General features: G+C 27.2%; 4 protein-coding genes across 5 annotated transcripts; 1 reads left to right on the forward strand and 3 right to left on the reverse strand.

The window, feature by feature from the left end:
• Positions 1-2,286: 2,286 nt before the first annotated feature.
• LOC126900699 (uncharacterized) lies at positions 2,287-7,167 on the reverse strand. Its single transcript, XM_050676608.1, has 3 exons — positions 6,900-7,167; positions 3,097-3,366; positions 2,287-3,030 (listed from the first exon to the last, which is right to left on the reverse strand). Exons 1-3 carry the CDS (start codon positions 6,946-6,948, stop codon positions 2,816-2,818), a joined length of 534 nt encoding a protein of 177 aa, XP_050532565.1. The 5' UTR covers positions 6,949-7,167; the 3' UTR covers positions 2,287-2,815.
• A 2,931-nt stretch (positions 7,168-10,098) lies between these two features.
• Positions 10,099-14,632, reverse strand: LOC126900698 (uncharacterized). Its single transcript, XM_050676607.1, has 3 exons — positions 14,416-14,632; positions 12,399-12,575; positions 10,099-11,380 (listed from the first exon to the last, which is right to left on the reverse strand). Exons 1-3 carry the CDS (start codon positions 14,504-14,506, stop codon positions 11,178-11,180), a joined length of 471 nt encoding a protein of 156 aa, XP_050532564.1. The 5' UTR covers positions 14,507-14,632; the 3' UTR covers positions 10,099-11,177.
• A 1,791-nt stretch (positions 14,633-16,423) lies between these two features.
• On the forward strand, positions 16,424-19,936 carry LOC126901828 (uncharacterized). Of its 2 annotated transcripts, none has more exons than XM_050678638.1 (5): positions 16,424-16,572; positions 16,943-17,261; positions 17,662-18,997; positions 19,335-19,475; positions 19,638-19,936. In XM_050678638.1, the coding sequence occupies exons 2-5, from the start codon at positions 16,975-16,977 to the stop codon at positions 19,764-19,766; spliced, it is 1,893 nt and encodes a 630-aa protein (XP_050534595.1). In that variant the 5' UTR covers positions 16,424-16,572; positions 16,943-16,974; the 3' UTR covers positions 19,767-19,936. The 2 variants fall into 2 exon arrangements, with proteins under 2 accessions (XP_050534595.1, XP_050534596.1); XM_050678639.1 differs by having other exon boundaries at positions 19,641-19,936.
• A 315-nt stretch (positions 19,937-20,251) lies between these two features.
• Positions 20,252-22,089, reverse strand: LOC126901249 (WD repeat-containing protein 18). Its single transcript, XM_050677609.1, has 5 exons — positions 21,672-22,089; positions 21,519-21,612; positions 21,236-21,453; positions 20,556-21,179; positions 20,252-20,487 (listed from the first exon to the last, which is right to left on the reverse strand). Exons 1-5 carry the CDS (start codon positions 21,990-21,992, stop codon positions 20,305-20,307), a joined length of 1,440 nt encoding a protein of 479 aa, XP_050533566.1. The 5' UTR covers positions 21,993-22,089; the 3' UTR covers positions 20,252-20,304.
• Between the last annotated feature and the right edge of the window lie 46 nt (positions 22,090-22,135).

The following is a 22,135-nucleotide window of genomic DNA, read 5'->3' on the forward strand; positions in this document are numbered from 1 at the left end:
GAAATATAATGGGCGTTTGCCTGACCTAATTTTTTAAAAGCCTAAAAAATATATTTGTTTGTGTTAAATGTTAAGTTTTAGTTTTTTTAATTTTTTTTTATAAAGTTATGACATTTTTATAGCCCCATCAAGTTTTGAGGTTGTTTAAAAGTTAGCTCAATCTAAAAATATTAAAATAACGTCTTTTAAATGTTTCTAGTGTTTTGAATTAATAAAACCGATTCGATAGTTTAACTTAACATAACTTACATCGCAGATATTTCAAGAACGCTGAAAAAACTATTATTTCTTAAACAATATTTTTTAATAACATAATAAACAAAATCTATAGCGGCAGGAAGTAATGTACAAATTAACGCTCCTCATACAATATTTAGTTAGAAAAAAAAACTAAATTAAAATTAGCCACATCGTAGACGTGTTTTTAATATCTCATTTAACATGGATATGTCTAAATTTAATTTTGCAAGTCTTAAACACTGGTCCATACTAGAGCTCTTTTAACTAAAAAATTATTTTCAACGTCTATAAGCTGTTCAAAAGAAATAAAAGACTTCAAGTTTACAATTTATAGCAATTGTTATGAATTATTCTTTTTAATAATATTGATCAAGTATATATTTCATAAAAAAATTGCTCAGTTACTTGAAATACAGTGTATAATAAAAATAATAACTAGTATTTTGAATAACTGTAAAAATGTCAATTAGTAAAACATTTGTGAAAATTGAATTCATTTTACACATTATATAAGTCGTATGTTACATATTGAGACCGAAAGTATCTATAATTGTTACACAAAAACAGTATCATGTACTTAATTAACCAAATTCGTGTCAAATTATTTAAGAGAAATTGAATTCTTAATCGAATTTTATTACGCTTAATAAGTAAAAATTTAATGAGTCTAAAATCAATAATGAATTTATGTGTTCATTCAATATGCAAAGAATATTAATAATTTAAATTTAATTTGCAGCCATTTTTCTATTACCTTAACTAGAAAATAATTCCTTAATTTAGTTAAAAAACAAGTCAATTAATATAATAACCAATTAGATCAAAATAGTCAATTTTAAACCTTGTTAAAATTTATCAATTGTTATTAATAGAGCTATCTCGAAGACAGTGATCTATGCATCTTTACCTAGTAAATCTAGCGATAATGCTGATTACTACTTAATCACTCTATAATTGGTGAATTCCTTCATCAATATATATTTAAGCTAGAATAGGTATAGAGTATAAACATTTTCTTTATTATTTATTATTATTATTATTTTTGTTAGCTAAAAATTGTTACAACGTAGTAACAATTATCAGCATTCATGCCCCTTGAATTGGTATTATAATTTTAAACGTGGTAATTATTGTCAAATGTCTTATTATTTAAGTTCAATTGACTGGTCGATTTTATATAACTATGATGACATTAATAGTGCGCTTGATAAATTTTATGAGATACTCTTACATTCTATCGAGTTATTCGTTCCTAAAGTTTATCCAAAGAAGTTTCCTTTCCCAAGTTGGTTTTCAAAGGAACTTTGTCAATTAATACGTAAAAAAAATGCCCTTCACAAGATTTTCAAAATTAAAAAAGACCAATCAATATATAATGAGTTCTCAGCTATTAGATCTAAATGTAAAAACCTATCAAAAAAATGTTATTCAGATTATATTAACCGTATTCAAAATAATTTAATTGTTAACCCAAAATACTTTTGGAAATTTNGTTGATTTAAATGTAGTAGCTTCAGATATTGGTCTAACCAGTCTGAGTATGAGGCGGAAAATGTTTGACGTTAGTTGGATCCATAGTTTATTAAATAATAAAATTGACTGTCCAGAAATTCTTGATATTATTCCTTTTAATGTTCCTTCAGTCCATTTACGGTCTCAAACGATGTTTTATGTTTCTTCTGTCCAACAGAACTATAATCTTTTTGCTCCGGTCAATCGTATGTTATTAGAATGTAATGAAGTTTGTCATAAAGTGGACTTCTTTTTTAATTCTTTAGATATAATAAAGAGATCGATTATATAGTTAAGAATCTTTAATTATATTGTTTGTTTTTATAATTAATTGTATGCTATAAATTTATTGATGTCTAGTTTAAGTTTTATTAACTGTACTCTTGCCCTTTGGGGCGTTAATTTAGTAAATAAATAAATAAAATAAATAAATAAATAATTAAACAATTTCATATATTTTTTCAAGAAACAAAGTATTTTAATAAAATTTATAACTATATAATTTATAATAATGAAATAAAATAAAAAAAAAAATGTAATAAATAATTTTATTGGTGCAGCAAAAATAATGTAATAAATCATACAAATATTTAACATTTAATCTATCAATAACTTGTAACATATAATACCTATTCATAAAAAAATGTTGAAATGTTGAAATAAGGAAGAAGGCTATAACAACTTATAATATAGTAACATAATTACTTTTCATAAAAATTCAAAAAAATTTTAAAGAAATTCTTAAATTAAAATTCAACAATTAAAGTGTCTTTGGAAAATACTCATCACTTTTCTTTTGATGCTTGCTCGACTGTAGTCATTTTTTAAAATCGTATGTTAAACAATATAAAAATAAGAAAATTTTTGCTATAAAAATCAATATTAACAAAAATTATTTTTATATTTACAACACAATAGTTTCAATTAAAATAAAAAAACAAACCCAATGAAAATGGAAATGACCAATTAAAAAATTATTACTAAAAAAGTTAGGTATATGTTTAATAATTCGGGTACGAGGTAATTTTATTACTGTATTACTAGATATCTGAATTAAACATTTTTAACGGGATCCATAGAATAAGCAAGTTACAGCAATAGCAATAATTAGTGCAATCGTTGACGACTGTAAAGATTGAGCGCCGTTACAAATGTCGCCCTCGCAACTTTCACAAAACTTGAGAGTATCTGTTCCTGCAAAGGTGGATTTAAGCAAATTACAAGAATTTCCTCTAAGATAATCACATCCCCGAACTATCATCTCTCTTTCGTTTTGACCTGTTCAAAAATCCAATAATTACATCAATATAAACAAATGAAACTAATAAATATTTTAGCTTCTACCTTTCAAGACGACTTTAGTGCAACCGACCGACTCTTCTGGAATGCTTGGCGAGTTGAAGCTATTAAAATTATTAAATCCTCCATTATTTGTGATACCGATGTTATTAAAAAAATTTTGCATTGCGTTTTTGGCTATGTTGAGAGCACCGTTAAATTCATTAATTGCTCTAGTGTTGCACTCTTCTATAAGATTATTGCTATCCTTTGGAAAAGGATCACGGCAATTTCTTGGACCTCTATCATCACAGTGATAACATTTCAAACTCAAACCTATAAGTAAAAAAATATAAACTTAGTTTATGACAAATGTTCAAAGCTTTCCCTAGAGAGAGTGTGACAACGAGCCTATTCCATATAACCTATTAAGAAATTATAATTAGAAAATGGTCACATAAAAAAAAAGATGTACTATTTATTATAAATTATTATTTATAAAAAAATGATTCAGTCAGCAAAATTAATTTCTTCACTTCCCCTCACATATTTTTTTAACCTCGCCAAAAAAAATTCTTTTTAAAATTTATATTATCAACAATAATTTGGCAAGTATAATAACCTTTAACATTTGTGGGTATTTTGTTAACTACTAATGTTGCGGATTCGCTGTTTGTACTAGACAGTTTAAGGACATCTTCGGCGCCTGGTGTATTGATCGCTATTATTTTTAAAGTTACTTTCAATTTAGTTGTAACCTAATTTCAAATTCATAAAAAAATCTCAAAATCTTTAAATCTTAAATCTTTATTTTTTAAATAGTAAGTAGTAAGTTGACATTAGGTTATTTTACTTATGAACTATATGATTTATGAATCATTAAAATAATGTTACTAGTCCGATACACAACAAAATTACACAATCTTAGGTCTCTTCAAAGTGCCATAAACAAAATTTATAAACACATAACTTACAGCTATCAGGGATCATACATAATTATAAATTTTAATTTGTGTCTAAGTCATGTAATGGAATTTTTTTATTTTATTTTGTTAATTTGTTGAGAAACTGAATTTTTATACATATCTTTTTTTTTTGTAATAAAATAATTTTAATTAAATAATAATAAAAATTCTATATTAAAATATTTTAGATTTATTTTAAGCATGTTAATTGTAATTATTTTCTATTTAGGTGTTATGTTTTCATAGCCAAGGTTGCCAACACCCTATTTAGTTAGTGACGCTTATATAATTCAAATAAACATCATATTATACACTATAGTTTCCGTACTAACATTTGACTTAACAATCAACAATTATAACACACTACTTTAAATGGATGTTATTTTTTTAATGACGCGAATTTCATTCTTTGGAAGTGTATTAATAGTATGGGTGTGTGCTTGTTTATTTGAGTGTAATGTATTCGAATATAACATATACTCTTAAGAACATTATTTTTGTGTTTTGTTATTGTCTAGACGATAATTTTTTACAAAAAATACTTATTGTGATTAATTATTGCAAAAAAAATAATAATTTTAAAAAGTTTACAAATGGGAACATTTTTAATTTAAAAATGACACTATTCAAAATTAAATAGAGTTTTAAAGGTATTATTTAAAAAAAAAAAAATTATTTTATAGAAAATGTTATATTATTTAAGATTTTGAGTAAATTATGAACAACGAAAATTACTTTTTCTTTCATAAATCTAGAAAATAAATGATCATAAAACAATCTTTCTGTATCAAAAAATATAAATCCGTTAAATAAAATATATTCATCATCATCAAGAGATGCTTAAAATATTTACAAACATGAGCGATTATTACACATATTTTAGAATTTATAGTTATAACTATTAATTTTTGTTCTAGTGTTAAACATATTAGAGCCTCTAATAAGGCTTGACAGGACAAAACCCCCAGTTAACAATTTAGCTAAATTTAGAAAATTAAGTATTATGTTGTACAAAAATAGTTTTTTTAAGGTAGAAAAAAACAATTAGCACCCTCATTATTCTAGTTACACTTATTATCTTAGCAAAATTCATGAAACGTTATTTAGTCGAAAAATAAATTTGTTATGTACATGTTAAATATTTTCATTTCACTATTTTAAATTGTTAGATGTATACATTTTTATGGGTTAACGCTGCATGTTCATATCACTCTTATTGTTTTTAATTAATATTTTTGCAGAAATAAAAAACCGGTTACATAAATATGTTATGCATTAGCGTGTAACCTTATTACCTATTTTGCATCAAACCATAACAATCAGTATGATGTCAAATTATTTTGTAATGAAAAATAATTCAAATTTTTAATTTAATTTAATTTCAATTTATTTAGTAGTAAAAAAATGATTTAAACCAAGTTAAAGAATTATCGTCATAGAAGTAGACACTTAAAATCTGGTTATAATATTTCACACAATTATAACTAATATTTTGCAAGACGTATTTAAAAAAATATGTAAACAATTATTGTTTTACCACTAAGACATATGGTTTTAGAGGTTAAACTTCAACAGTTTAACTTAATTTTTCAGGAACTCGATAATTGTTATTCGAAAATTATACAAAAAATAACAATTGTGACAATAACAATTGGTCACAGGATTTACAACAGCCTTCCACGAGACCTTGTCAACTTTATTCGTCATGGGTTGAGTTATAAAACAACACCAGCGCTCACCAAAATATACCGCAGGGAGTCATGGTCCGTTGGTGGTATTGCATGCAAGTCCTGAATATTTTTGATCTAATATTGATTTTATCGCAGACGTCACAACAGTCATTAATCTTCATCATTCATTTACAAAACTTATAGAAAAAAGATTTTCCATAAATAATCATATAGTACACCTTGATGTATTTTCGATTGTCTTAGAAAAGCAACACTCGATGTTATTAATTAAATGTTAAATAATTTGAAAAAATGTATTCCATTTTTCTAGCCTATGGTTGGCGTTAGCTATTAGTATTGGTTTAGATCAACAAGTGTGTGACAGAAACCGCAGTCCGCGCTTACAGCATTATATTAAGTATTAGAGTGAAAGCAAAAAAAAAAACCTGCACAGTAAACTCAACTGAACATACTTCGAAAACGTAAAATTAAAAAACATATACATCTGCATAATATTATCATTATGTATTTCAATGAAAGTAATTTAGTCAAAAACGTGTATTGTACTAAAATAACATAGCTTAAAATAAGTAAGTATATTTAATGCATTTAAAATAATATTTTGGTGATTAAGTTATTTTGAAAAGGGAATTTTCAATAACATTTATGATAACAAATGATAAAAACATTTTAATATACAACTAAAAGAAAATTCTAAAGAAAAAATTAGAAACAGAATACAGCGCGCAGGGAAAATTAAATAATAAAGCGGAGTTAGCTTAAACAAAGAAAAAACACTTTTTAGTCTCTATGAAATTATTAACATAAAATGAATTCTATTAAACTAATCTACATACATTATTATAAATTATTATTATACTTTAGATATCTAATTGTTACTCAAAATTCCTGATTTAAACATAGACAATTTTCAAATAAAAACTTTGATCTTGTTAGGAGATTTAAAAGGATAAAGCAAAATTTACGAGGCTATCAAGTTAAATTTAAAAATAAAATTAGTATTGAAAAACTGTGAAAATAAATAACATTTAAGAGTTTGTTTACATGCAACTATGTAGTATCTAGTCATCGAAATGTGGAGACTTTAACAAATTTTAATGTCGTGTTATAGAAAAAAACAAATATTTGCTATCTTTATTTATATTCTAATGTATGTTGAATACAATATTATAGTATAACCTACTTCAAAAGTTATAAGTTTAGTTGAACTCACTTGATTCAAGTACTGCGGCCAAACACAGGAGAAACACCGTTAATTTCATCGTTTGTTATTTTTTCAAACTCTGTTAGCCAAATATTTAGAAAGAAGTGAATAATTTTAAAACTATACAAAAACAATACGCGTATGTGCAACAACAGTGTCGATTGATGAACACATGCAGCCGTTCTAGCGAATGTTTACAAGCCTCTCGCGTACAAGAGTTCTGCGTACCTATACCACCTACTACCTCTACAACGTTGCTGTGCTGGCCTTGGCTTGCCGCAACTAGAACTTATTTATGAATGTTTTGTTTTGTATCATACTCTACGACTCATAGTACTACGGATTTCGTTTGTTATTTTCCTAAGCCCTCCTCCCGCCGGATCTATCCAACCCAAAGATAGGCACGCTTGAAATCATCATAATGACGTTTAATAGCCCATACTACAGAGTAGCCTGCTATTTTTGACAGGAAACGTTCTAAGGACTCAAAATCCAATTGTATTCGATCCAGTGAATAAAATCTGAGACCTTGTTTGTTAATAACGTAGAATAGTCTTATTTATGATTTTTGTGCAAAATAAATTATAATTTTAAGTACCGAAACATTTAGTTATTGTTACAAGTAAATACTTTCATATATAATGTTTTTTATTTTTTGTGACAAACAAGTTTTCTTTTATATTTTAATATAGAAGTTGACAGATTGGTTTTGAAGAGGCGTTATGAGATATTGAAGGACATTATTTTATTAATTCTTAAAAATTCCCCATAAAAAATTAAGTTGTTTGAAAAGAGTAATTTGTATTACAAAAATGACTTTAACGTCATATAAATAAACAAATAAATTTGGAAATAAACGAAAACTTTATCACAATCACTTTATTGAAAATATTAAGGGTGTCATTGAGAAATATATTTTAGATCAATAGAACAACTTGAAAAGATTATTAGTATAATATTAATTTCTAATTTAAGTATTTACAAAATTATTCAATAAAATAATAATATTAAATAATAATTATATTTCATCCTAATCAAAGTTTTATGCATACAAGTCAATCGTGCAGTATTTAAAAATGATAAAAGTTTGAATTTATATCTTTTATAGTTATCTAAAACTTATTTTATTAATATTTAATAGAATAATTCATACATAAATGAAACATTTTTTAGTTCACCTAAAAAATTCATCATTGTTTGAAAAATTCATATAAAAAATTATTTTGGTTTAAGTATTTAGAATGACAAAAAACTCAGAGGGAACTATTTTCAATACTATATATATAACTTCCAATTAATCTTAAAGAGTACACTTATTAATCGTCATTAAAAGAACAATAATAAAATTTAAAGTCAATAATAATAGTAAAATTATCTACCCTGAACTATAATACTAGTTGGTTTTTTAATGGAGTTTGGTTGTCTTATGTAATAAACTAAAACGGCTACAATGAATTTGTAGCCGTTTTTTTAATATTTTATTCTATCTGCAAACAACGGTTGTTCAAAAATATCGCTCAAATGGTATATAGTGAACTAAAATTATTGGTATTATTAGAATAATTAATTAATTTATCGCCAAATTGTTTTTGATTTATTGCTTTACTAAACTAGTGATCGGATATAACTATTTTTATCAATAAACATTTCTCGACTGTATTCTTTTACTCTCCTTAGTATAAAAATGCTAATAAATTCCAAAATACTAGTCCAAAAGTTAGTATTGATCAGTCATTTTTTTGAATAAAAAATCATTTTCTTTTTGATCATTTTTGGTAATTGATTTAAATATGTGTGTTGACATTTAAAATAATTTTACACCCTTAAAAGAGATAAAGAATGGACCTAAAAATTATTTATTTTTTATTGATTTATTAAGCTCCATTTATTAACTATGAAATAATAATTATTATTTTTTTAGTTTTAGTTTACTAGTTTAAAAAATAATTACTGGAGTGCATAATCGATTTTAGGCGACCTTCTACAAATTTAAGGTTTTATACAGATGAATAGATAATTTATGGGGAGATAGCTTAAACATAAGCCCCATTTCAATATATTTAATTTAATTTCAGTCCATAAACTCAAAAATTAAGAGCTAAAAAAATCTAAGGACAAGTTTGATATGAGTGTCAAAATTAGTTCAAATTTGCAAGTGGATTATAATTGTACATGAATATTTATAATGAAAAGTTCAACTAACTAACTACGAAGGCTGTATTAACTTTGTCATATTAACCTCAAATGGTATATAATTCGTTTTTATAAGCACTAAAAAAATTTAGGATTTATCAGTGATAAAATTTAAAAAAAAATCCATTTTTAGGATCCGCCCTAACTTATATGTTGATATTTATATAAATTAATTCCTTTATTATGTCTGCCATCATATTATAAAATATAAATTTCAGACTAATTTATTGTTATAATTAATCTCTTAAATACAGAAATAGAATCAACGAACAAGTTATGACATAGTCTATGTTTATATGTAATAATTGCTAATAATAGTTATTATTATTTGTAAATTTTGACAAAATACATGAGTTTTATTGTACTAATCGAATAGAATTATTTAAGTACATGATGCTTAATGGTTTACGAGAATCGTCCTGCTAATGTTGTTACCTAGTTAGATTTTAACCAACCAATTTACTGAGCATAAGGAACTTTTCAATACCATATCTTGCTATAAAAATAGACATAAAATTACCTACTTTGATATTTATGCAATTGCGTGTAAACATTAATAGCACATATGTAATGGCGACGTAACAAAAATAAAAATATTGAACCCGACGCATGTCTTATAGCAATAGAGCTAATGAACTAAATATAATGATTAATATTAAAAGATTTTTATTTATATCATTAGCACTTATTTTAATGACCTAGTCAACATATGTTTATGTTGAGTACAAATCAGCATTTATCTAATTAAATAAACTCCAAGGGCAAGTGCTTCAGATTATCGATATTAAAAACTATTAAATGGTATTTGAAAAAAAATAATTGCGTGTATACACTTACTATGTAATAGCAATAAGTATAATTTTTTTCAATTAAGTAAGTGATATTATTACGGACCAAATATTTGATTCGTAAGTAATTCTTATTTGTTCTTGGGCTTAGTCCTGAGAACCCTAGTCATTATTGCTTCTGGTTGAAGCCGTAAACACAGATAGTCGAAATAAATAACAACACTTACTTGACTTATTAGATATAAAATTAATATTTCAAATAAGTATAACACAAACAATTATCAAATAAATTTTTACAGATATAATTTTAATAAACATTTATACATATCTAAATTAATGGTGACACTGTAACTTGTAGAAACTGGATTATTAGACCATACCGGAACACTAGACTAATTTGTCAATAAAGCCTCGCGGCTTTATAGTTCCCAGATGATGAAAGTTACGGAAATCCCACGATTAGAGTTGACATGACATATATACTCTAGGAGACGGTTTACGACCACGATTTGGAGGAAATCCAGTATCCCATCATGTTATACCACAATATATAATTTTATCTTTTATAAGCCTATTTAAAAATTACCGCAACAATATATTTTTGTCGCTAAGATATCCCTGATGACATTTCTTATTTCTTTTTAATTATGATATTATAACAAATAATGTTACAATAATATTATATACATATGTATATTGCTTTAAATTTCTATTAAAAATACTAATTTTCACGTAATTTAAATGTCGTGGTATATTTTAACATTTTTTTAAACAATACGAACAATTTTTTAATCAACTTTTAAGTAATTGGTTTTTGGGGCGTGGTTAAACCTTCTAACATGAAAACCATACAGGCTTTTCCATTTATTTGCCTTCTCGCTAAAACATTCATCGCACAATTTCATATAAATACATCAAACATGAAAACTATAAATATGTTCCAAACACAATTTAAAGATATTTTGCAGACTAATTAACTTGAAAAGTATGTAATGAAATTTTAGAATTGGAATGGAAAATGATACAGTTAATGAATCTTTTTTGTAGGTGCTATACTATAAATTGTTACACAAAAACGTTATCTAAAAGTGTTTAATGGTACAAAAAAAAAAATATACATCATAAAACAAAATCTTTTTAACAGCACAAAAAAAAAAACAAAAAAAAGGTCATTCAACTTATTATTTTGTGTAGAATATTTTAAGTAGTCCTATAAAACGCATTAGTTTATTTTTAAATCAATACACTACATAAAATAAAAATCGGTAGTTTAATACAACACTATGAAATGAGTGAAAAACATATTCTACGTGATAAAAATAGCCAACGAAACTATCGTGACCATAACATAGACAGTAACCGATTTTTTCTCCGCCAAGTTACAGTAATCTACCGAACAACTGCACACGTCTGACTTTCCTCCGAATCCTGATCTGTGGTAACATTTATTCTTATACATTGAGTCATCCCAAGCACATGTTCTGATGATACGATTTTTATCCGCCTTCACTGTAAAAAAAAATTTATGTTGGTAACAAGTGTACATTTTGGACACCACTAGCACGTGACTGGAAAGCTTCACGGTTTACAAGTTCAAATTCAATGTACTTATTCGTTTTACATATTTTAATTAACATCATTACACAAATAGTAAACATAAACGTTTTTACCTTTTAGGATTTTGGTTATTTTTTAATAATATTTTTTTTAATGTCAAACATTTTGAAATATTAGTTACGAGTATTTATTTTAACTTTCAAGTCAATTTTTTCATTTCATATCAATTTATATAGTTTAAAACTTTTGTTCAGATATAACTGTTATAAAACTAATAATTTTAATTCTAATTATTATTATAGATTGTCTAAATTATAATCAAAAATAATTCCTAAAATAGAACTATTAGTTTTAAACAGCTCAAAATGAGCATATGAATGCAGCATCTATTTAACAACAAGTATTAACTAATTTTTTCGTTAACTTGATTTAATCTTTATTTTAAAGTGTTAAGCAAAAGATTGTATGCATGATTTACTTTTAAAAATTTCTGAATGTATACCAATTCATTTCGAAAGCGTTTATAATTGAGTTATACACGTTTTTTATACTAAACCAAACTATATCATGAAAATGATTGATCAATATTATAATTATTTAAGTATAAAATAAATTTTTAGTAATATTATTTTGGTATTTTATTTAAGTAATTACACAAAGCTCATCGTTAACTTGATACACAACTTGTTATTTAATAATATATGACTTACACAGAAATATTTTCATATGGTTAAAATAAATGTGATTTTATTGTAAAATTAATATTTTTGGCGTGTAATCAAAATCCTATAATTTCTTTTAACTAGATTTAAAATAAAAGTTCCAAGCGAGATGTCATTTAATAAAAAAAAGTAAAGTTTCAAGTAAAAATTTAAATTTTTACTATAGGATTTTACTAGTGTTACCATTATAACATTTATATAGTAAAACTTATTAATTAATTTTTTTATTGTAAGATTATTTAACTTACATCCGTTCACCCGATGTTCAATCGATTGTATAGATTTTCTGCACATAGTATAATTTTTTAACTGATTTTCTTCTATAGGTAATGAATAACAATCAACTTTAAAACTGTCAGGAAGTATTTCTTTAGCGCAATTCGTATCGTTGTGGGTATTACACACATAGCACTTGATGCTTTCCACTGTGAACAAAAATAAACCATAAATATTCACCAAACACTTGTTAGTATAATTGAAATTTATCAAATGTCACCCTGTCGTAAAATATAACTATAAAATTAATTAATAACTAACTGAATGATTATAAGTAAAAATAATTTCAATCGTTTATTTAGTACCGTTTCAAGAGTTAAATTTCAATATATCTTTCACAATGGAAAATAAACTATTCGAGATGAAACACAAAGCAGTGTGCAATTCAAGTTCACTTCTGGAAATATTTTTTCGAATCACATAAAATGTTTGACACAAAGTACATAAAGTGCTTCGTTATCGTTCCCTTTGTCAAAATAATTATTTGTTTTCAAAAAATGTATTAAGACTAAATAAAAAAATGAAATACAACATTGTTTTCGTCTTTATTAAATATTTAAATTCAATTAAAAGCAACTTCAAAATTTGTTATCTAATTTTTAAATATAAATTAAATTGTTTTATAAATAAAATGCCCTTTTCTCTCACCTCAAACAATATTTTCTAATTAAATATATGCCAATAAACCAGAATAGTTTGGAAATTGTTTACATTGATTAATAATTATTTTTCATTTATTTCTTTAAAATTTATAAGTATTTTAAACATTTGAGATTTTATAAATATTTATGGAATGTGTACTGAATGGAACTACGCTTAGGTTAGAAAATTGATCATTTACCAAAAAATACTTTGGGCGTTGGCCGAATATCAAATTATAGATAGAAAAATGTGTTTTTGAAACCGGACCTATCATTTTGTATGTAAAACTGTATGAAATCATAAGTTATATTTTGAAATAATATCAGAAACCTGACCCGTGTAGAAAAATTTGTTTAGTATCGCCAGAAATTTCATTTCAACTGCATCTATGCTTACATAGCTTGAACATTATTGAAAAAAATTGTTATAGTTTTTACGCGTTTAGGATTTTAATATCAGTAGATATAATGTTGTAAAAAGTTTAAGTAAGAAATTAACAGACAATCGTCGTATAAGGTTTACGATACACGCTAATACGATATTTCAGACGTTTATTAAAAATTAGAAATAATATTTTTTAAGGCATTTTCAATTTTAATGTTAGTTTATCACGATGATGGGGAAATTGATCAAATAATCAAATTACTCAAATCTATAACACTACTTTCAATATAAAATTAAAAGCTAGTATTATAAATGTATATAAAAAAATGCGTATAGGGAAATAAGAAACACTATCGAGAGACTCTTAACATTGCAGTCCTAAACAATAAAGAGTTGCGAAAGCTTATAATGACTAAAGGCTATTTAAGGCAATTTATAGCAGAAAATATATCTATTTTTTAAATATTTGATTGTTTTTCTCCAACGAAATTTCTTACAATTTTCCAGCTATGGAGTCTTGAAAGCACATATCTGTTTTGACCCTAGCAAACTTTTCGTTATTTAATTATTTATGAGACTATCATATTTATTATAATAACATTAGTTGAGATCTTTTACTTCGCAATTAGCGCTGCTTTATAAGTTACATTCTCAATGTTTTTTTTACAGTTTTCCTAAAATGTTACAATTTTACCTTTAAACAAAAAAAAACTATACGTTTACGATGTTCATTTTGCAAGACGCCAATTTTACAGTACACGAACTACAGGAACCTAAGTTGTGTTGGCTGGTGGCCATATTGTGGCCTATTTAAAAATAACACTTTTTCGACAGTTTTGCTAATGCCCATTGAGGTCCAACATTTAAAAGTTTAGGTGGTGTTTCAAACTGGTGCGCGCACATTACTACTGTCCCCGTATGGCGGTCACTTGCAGTACCAGAGGCCTGCACCCATGCACTTACCATTATGAACGTTGAACATGATGGTGATCAGCGCCACGAAACACCAGCTGACGACGGTGGACGTAAACATCGTGACGGTGGCGTGTAGCATTTGCACTGGCACAACACGGAGACACCGAGACGGCTGCAAATCTGTATGGGACGAGAGCGCAAAGACCGGCCACAGTAATGTTGCCGTGATCTCGCGATGGCGTTTTGCGGCGTTAAATGCGGCGCATCCGGAAAACCAATTAGGCCAATTGGCCGTCAACGCTGCCGCCACCATGAGTCGTCCACCCCCACCGCAACCGTGTAAAATACGCGCGTATATAAATATATATTATGTATAGCGTTTACTTTGCGCTTTTATTATCATCATTATTATTGTGTTTATCCTGTGAACGTTTTCAATCCAAATACACACAATTACAAACGTCCCCACTAAATGCAATTGAACGGTAATAAAATAGCGATCAAGTAAATTTTTTACTTGACATAATTATGCAACTGAGGGGACTGGGACAAATTAATTCTTTGTATTCACAACAAAAAAAAATTGATCTACTTACTGTTTAAGTAGTTTTTACATAACAACAAAATGTTTCGGAATTACTACCTGAAATTAATAACTAACTCCTGGCACTAATTTGTACAGCATATTTGGTAGTGTAGAGGAGAGAATATCTACCGTTTAATTTATAAATAACTAATAATAATTATTATTTTAAGTCATTATAGTTATAAATTTCCTCATATTCTACTTTAATACTCGGAACACCTGGTGTGCATAAAAAATCAATGATCCATGCCACTCTTTAATATTCAATACTACTTAATTGCTGTTAACGCAAAATAATAAAGTTGAATAAAATAAAATACGGCACTTTTTTTCATTCACTTTCTAATATAAAAATGGATACCTAGAAAAAAATGATATTTTAGAAAAAATTTCTTGGAACTTTTTACGATCAACTAAAAAAATATAAAGTAATTTAACCATTTTTTTTAACGAATACAAATATTTGTTGACTATAAACTGGTAATATTTTTTTCAAATCAAATTTTTATATTTCCTTGCAGTTGATAATATAATCGAAATTATCGATTTATATACAAATGGGCAGATCTTAACATTATTGTATACTGTAACAATATTTTTTTACTGTTTTATCATATGATTAGGGTGGTTATGTAAATTGAATAATTAATTAATTTAATGCTAATTAACTTTTGTCACAATTGGTTTTTATTTTTATTACGCATAGTGCAACGATTACTACTTAAGGAACACAAAAGCGGCCGATGGCCAACGATATAGATGATAAAAAAAAAAATATATATATATATATATATATATATATAATGAAAATCGTATGTACCAACACAAACATTTAATTTGTATATTAATTTTAATTTAAAATTGAAAACCTTATAATTTATTTCATTTGCATAAATAAGATGTATAAATATTTATTGAAATTAACTTTAAAGTTGCAGCTCAAATAATAATTACAAAGGGGGGCGATCCTAAAGATAATTTTTAGGGGTTGTGGAGTAAGATTTACGAGCTATTGGTAATAAATTTGTCAACTAAATTATATCAATAAGTAAAAGAGTACACAAATATTCTGAAAATACCAACGACGAATGACTTGAATAAACGTTTGGGGGTTGTGACACTCCCCACAGACCCCTATGAAAAAGGTATTTTTCAAATCGCCCCTGATTACAAACAAATTTGTGTAATTAGATTATTACTTTTTTAATGGTATTTCTTAGAATAATAACTCAAAATAAATAAAAAAAACAAAATTGAATCAAATAAAGTAAAATGTTTGGTTAATGTTGACCATTACTACCATTAAGTGATACGAAATTCACAATTTTTTAAATCTCTTGTCTAAGGAGTAAAGACAACACTTGATCAGTGTTTTTCGTTTTGTTTTGGTTGAGAATGATATTTTAAAACGTCTTTGAGATTCATCGATTGTTTTTTCATTGAACACAATAAACCACTTGTAGAATTTAAAGGGCATCATCCTCACCAGACGATCAGGTGTCACACATCCGTGGATTTGTCTTTTTCATTTCTCTCGCTGTCACGGACCCATCAACATACATTATTATTTAAATTAATCTACAAGATTGACGGCTCATCAAATAATATCTCCACCATTTGTAAGTAATAATTTTATATAGAAATTCCATGTGTATCATTTTCACAGGAAGGCAATGTTTATAATTGTTATGTCTACGTTAATGTCAAAATAAAATCCTTATCTGTAGGCACCAATACTATGACGATCATATGTTACTGTTTAGCCTTTTAATACAATATATTATCTCGAAAAAAACTTAATAACGCGTATAATGAAACGCTAAGCATTATACATTTTATGTCTTATTTATAATTAAAACTATTTATTAACGTTTTCGTATTCATTTGTTAACAAATAATATCTTATGTAAAATTACGAAACAATTAATTAAACTTTTAATCATAAGTATTATTTTAACTTACAATTATCTTTTATCTTTTAATTATAAGGAATATCAAACCGTTTTCCTGAACGTTTAGTTATGACAAAATTCAACATGAATGTTGTTTCATCCGACATGAGAGCTAGACTTGAATTTATGATGAACATTTACAATCGACTGATGTTATCGAATCCAGAAGATGAGTTAACCGGCAAAAACAGATCTGATTATTGTTCATTAAATGGTTATATAAAATTGATGCAATGTGCAACCAATAGTAAAAAACCCAAAAAATCCATTAAGTGTCGGGCTAACCGTCCAGTGTCATACAAGAACAACAACGTCCCGCCTACGGGCAGTCACAAGAGTTATAAGAATATAAGCAGGTATGATTTTAGTAATTATCTTTTGATAGTAAACGACAATATTGAAATGATAATTAATAATAAAAACCAGAAACGTTTTCGAAATTTCCTATTAATTTACTTTTTGGAACTAAAATATATATATATATATATTACGAGTGATAAAAATAATACTTTTCCGTGCATTAATGATTTTTTTTTTTTTATGTTAGTACTTATAATCATAAAATATGTTTTTTATATGACGTCTAATGTACAGCGGTACTTCAGCTCGATCCGATTGCCGAGCAAGAGAACAGCACAGTAATTGATGTTACTATCCCACAACCGAAATCTACAAGAGTCTTTCATAACATTGCTGATGATTTCGTTCAATAAGACCTTTGTATTGTAATTAAATGTATTTTTTTGTCAATTTCAGCGCATCATCCGTGTCTTCCAAACCGTCTCTAAGTCGATCACCGTCATCGTTGCTGTTTGATTTAGAAAACAATTCAATATCTAATTGTTTTGAAGAAACCAAGCGACTCCTATGGATGGGTTGTAAGGCGGTGGATGACGCCTTGGACGTAAATCGCGATCTACCTATGTGGGTGCAAACTGTTGATTCCAACAATATCGTCAAGCAGTTATTGGCGTCCATGGATACAGGACGTGTAGACAAGGGAAATGTTCACACGCTGGTGGCTGTATTCATAAATTTCAGTATCACTATGATCGACATGTTCGCGATGAATGCAAAAGTGGACAAGCACTGGTGGAAATACTCTTACAAGATTATGGAACAGTTGATCGACGACATAAACGTACACTGTCGTGCTAAAGACCCTTTAAATAGCACATTAAAAGTAAAAGGCAAGAGTGGAGACCGTATGCTGAACAAGGCGTTGTCTACCATTACCCAGCTGAAGAAAATTATTCCTGTCGACAAGACTGAAAACAGTACCGGACACAACAATATTCATAATCCAATGATTCCACTTGTGCTGTCTGCATCTCAACAGTCGACCACTTTCCCTCCGACTTTACCTCCTACTACCGTTGATTTCAACGCGTCCAACCAACAATACATGAACTACAATGGTTTCAGCAACAATCAGAATTATATAAACGGTTATGGTTATCCCAGTCAATTTCAAGCCACGCCAAATCCAGCACCTCCGCCACCACCTCTGTTGCAAATGAACAGGCCGCCGTACAGTCAAATGCAATATCGGCCGCCGTATCAGCCGGCACCTTACCAACAGTACGCCAATCAAGTTCGTGTCAACCAACCGCAATACTGTCAGTACATGCAACAGCAGCCGCCAAATTCGTGGCCCAATACCTATCAAAAACCAGCGTACCAACCCGTACATAATGGACCGTTTCCGTCCGCTCAATTCGCAGCAGTGGCAAATCCACAGCCCAAACCCGAAGCTAAACTCATCGAAGTCAAAGAAGATGACGAGAAAAAGTGGCTTGAAGCGCAAAAAGACGCCAAACAATTGGTCAATAACGCCATGATAGCTACTCGGTCGACGGACAGTAGCAACACGTCAAACGAAAGCGAAGAGGGTTTGGTCAGCTTACGTCCAACGTTTGAACGTATGTCAGATCGAGATAGTATTTGCGGTCCGTTGCCGGATGATACCGATCGCATGTGGAACTTTTTGGCCAGAGAAGTCGATAAAAAGGTCCGGTATAAATTTCAAAAAATGATAAGGGAAATGCAAGATATTCCTAAAGATGAATTCCATAGAGAACCGGAACTATTTGTGAGTAATTTTTTAAACGAGTACATCCAGAATTTCATTTTTGGTAAAAACAATTTTTTTTTTTTTTTTTAATGAGGCAAGACTATTAATGAATTGTTTATTAAATAAGTATTTCAGAAGTTTTTTCTCTTTTAAAAAAATAAAACAGTCTTTTAACTTTGCATATCGATTCTATAAATAATGATTAATTTTTATCAATTTTGTGATGCTTGCCTAATTAAAATTAACAAAAATTTATTTTTATGTATTTAAACGTGTAGAAATGAAATAGAATTAATTACATATTCAATAATTATCGTTGTTATGATAATATAACGTAAAAGTATAATATTTTAAGGAAACGACTTATCAAAACGTTGTAAGAATACAACTGTTCGAGCCTATTCGTTGTAAAATGATCAATAAAAAATACGAAAACGTCCAAGCTGTTGTTAGAGACTTTCGTCTGGTATTCAGTACATTTCGCCATATTTCTCAGGTACTTCAAACACAAATTTATAAAAAATTCTTATTTGATAAATTTAATTCATTAATTGTATTAGACGCAGAACTTGGTTGGTTGATCACCTAAGTTTTTAGATTAATGAAAAATATATTATTTCTTTATAATTTTTGTTTTAAATATTTTTTTTAACGCCAGCAGTCTAATGATGTTAAATGTAAACTAATGATGGACTTTATGGAACGTTATTTCAATGAGTGCCTCAGAAAGTATTTTAGAGGATGGAACTTAGATAAGTATCGACCAGGTGTAGTTGATACTTTGTGACACTGGTAAATAATAAATAAGAGTATCAACTCAAATTATTCTATCATTTTCAAATGTTTAATATAGTCAGATTATTAAATAATCTAATTTAGAAAATTTTTATAAATTTTACATGCGTGTTATAAAGCAAACATTTTATTATTTATATTTCATTAGTTACTATTTATTACAGTTTATAATCGCAATTGTTTATAAATTTTAATTTGTCTATTTACAACAATTTAATTAATTTTATTCAAATAACAAGAATCATTCTATTTTTTTTTTACAAAAATTAATTAAAAATGATTATGTCATTATTTAAAAATAATTTATTATTATTCATTTTTTTATGAATGTGTGTATTTTACTGTAACACCATAATTGTAAATATCAAACTACTATAATTATGTTAAATTTTTCAATTTATACTCTATTAAATTAACTAATGTTAAGTTTTTCCTTTTATTTGGAAACTGTAATTTTTTAATTTTTAAAATAAAAAAATTTTATTCAAAATCATTTATTTACTTTTTAACAAACAATCAAGTAATTTACTCTATGAATATTTATACACAGTAATGTTATCTTTGTTTTTTTTGTTTTTTCTTCTAGCTCTTTTCTTTTTAGGAGGTGATTCTACTGATTCCACTAAATCATCTTCATTTGGATCTATGTGATTATCATTTTGCTCATTTGAATCTCCTAGACCAACTGGTGAAAAACTATTTAAATCAATATCCTAAAAATCACATATTATTATTACTATTAAGGTTTAATGGTATTTGTAAAAAAATTCAAACTATTTACCTCACTAATTTTATTTTCTTCATTATTTAAAATTGAATTAAGAGCAAATTCATATAATTTAGCATTTATTGCTGTTAATTTATTTAGCTCTTCTCGCAAAGTAGAGTCAACTTTAATATTTGGCATTTCATCATCTTCATCATACAAATCATTTTTACAATACACTTCAATATTGTTACTATTTTTCTCTTCTTCGTCACTTTTTTTAAAACTTCTTAAAATAACATTAGGATCTAACTCATTAGCAGTTAATTGTCGAGGTGTTAAAACTAAGAACATATTAATAATTGGCCCTTTAAATTGAATTGTACGTAAACATTGGCGACTTGCTATATGCCATGTTCTGACAGTACAATCTGTTGAACCTGACACTAACAAATCACAAAACAAAGATACACTCAATGCACACACAGCTTTTGAATGCCCAATAAATTTTATTCCACATTCTTTATCGGATAAATAACATTCTCGAGTTCTTGGAGGAGAAGTTAGATCAAATGAACGAATAGGGCCAGTATTTGTACCAATATATACAGATGTTTCAACAGAATCTACTGTCAGACTCGATGGAACAGTATCAAATGCTATTGAAAGTAACATTATACCTATGGATAGATCGTAAATCTGAAAAAAATTATTAATTATTATATGTTTACATTTAAAAAAGGTTGATTTCTTACTTTACATGTTTTATCAACTGATGTTGTAAACAATCTTATACATCTAGAAGAATTACCAATATAAATTCCAGTAATTCGTACAGAATGATCAGAATAAGTGAATTTAGGTGCAGATTGATCTGTTTGATCACCCAAATGAAAGACTTGTGGCATGCAAGATTGAGAAATACTAATTAATCTTCCTAATTCCCAAACACATACTAAACCATCCTCACCACCTTTTGAAATGATGCAAAAAATTCAAGATTAACCTATAATAAATACATTTAACGAGAATACAAACCGGTAACTAAATAAGATCCATCTGGCGACCATTTAATAATAGTAATAGGTTGAAAATGTTGACATACAGTTGATAACATTTTACCAGAACATGCCTAAAAAAGAATATATGTAGTAATTCTAAATATATAAACAGCAAAAAATCATAACTCACCATCCAAACTTGAAGTTTTTCAGCAATGGCAACAGCAATATAAAGACCATCAGGACTAGTTGCCAAAGCATTTATTTTTCCTGCACACAACATACGGACTTGATGTGTTTTTTCTTGACTATTAATAGGCCAGGTATGTATTAATGGTCCTTTGTCTGCAGCTAAAAGGTAATCTGTCCCTAATAAACTCAATCCATTTTGACCTATAGAAGCAGTATGTCTGTATGTTTTAAGCATTGTTCCATTGGTAAAATCCCATACTGAGGCACCTGTAGTGCCATCAGATACTATAGCTACCTCTAATATTTCAGAGGATGTCATATTTATTAAACTTTAAATGGCATTATTAAATTTTTATAAATTGAATAAATTTTTAAATTTGCACGTTGCACCAAATACTGATAATGAATGTTTATAAATGTTAAGTTTTTTAAAACACGGGTTTCAATACATAACCTCTAATA

The sequence above is a fragment of the Daktulosphaira vitifoliae genome, unplaced genomic scaffold (genome assembly GCF_025091365.1).
Source record: "Daktulosphaira vitifoliae isolate Bord-2020 unplaced genomic scaffold, ASM2509136v1 Scaffold_3, whole genome shotgun sequence".
In the NCBI taxonomy this organism is placed as follows: domain Eukaryota; kingdom Metazoa; phylum Arthropoda; class Insecta; order Hemiptera; family Phylloxeridae; genus Daktulosphaira; species Daktulosphaira vitifoliae.

Coding starts and splice junctions, on each gene's coding strand:
- LOC126900698 (XM_050676607.1), bottom strand. CDS start 14,506: ATGCTACACGCCACCGTCACGATGTTTACGTCCACCGTCGTCAGCTGG. Junction 12,576..14,415: donor CATGTTCAACGTTCATAATG/GTAAGTGCATGG, acceptor TTTTGTTCACAG/TGGAAAGCATCAAGTGCTAT. Junction 11,381..12,398: donor TGAACATCGGGTGAACGGAT/GTAAGTTAAATA, acceptor TTTTTTTTACAG/TGAAGGCGGATAAAAATCGT.
- LOC126901828 (XM_050678638.1), top strand. CDS start 16,975: ATGACAAAATTCAACATGAATGTTGTTTCATCCGACATGAGAGCTAGA. Junction 17,262..17,661: donor AGTTATAAGAATATAAGCAG/GTATGATTTTAG, acceptor TGTCAATTTCAG/CGCATCATCCGTGTCTTCCA. Junction 19,476..19,637: donor CATTTCGCCATATTTCTCAG/GTACTTCAAACA, acceptor TTTTAACGCCAG/CAGTCTAATGATGTTAAATG.
- LOC126900699 (XM_050676608.1), bottom strand. CDS start 6,948: ATGAAATTAACGGTGTTTCTCCTGTGTTTGGCCGCAGTACTTGAATCA. Junction 3,367..6,899: donor GGCCGCAGTACTTGAATCAA/GTGAGTTCAACT, acceptor TTTTACTTATAG/GTTTGAGTTTGAAATGTTAT. Junction 3,031..3,096: donor CACTAAAGTCGTCTTGAAAG/GTAGAAGCTAAA, acceptor ATTTTTGAACAG/GTCAAAACGAAAGAGAGATG.
- LOC126901249 (XM_050677609.1), bottom strand. CDS start 21,992: ATGACATCCTCTGAAATATTAGAGGTAGCTATAGTATCTGATGGCACT. Junction 21,613..21,671: donor AAAAACTTCAAGTTTGGATG/GTGAGTTATGAT, acceptor ATTCTTTTTTAG/GCATGTTCTGGTAAAATGTT. Junction 20,488..20,555: donor AAGAAAATAAAATTAGTGAG/GTAAATAGTTTG, acceptor TGTGATTTTTAG/GATATTGATTTAAATAGTTT.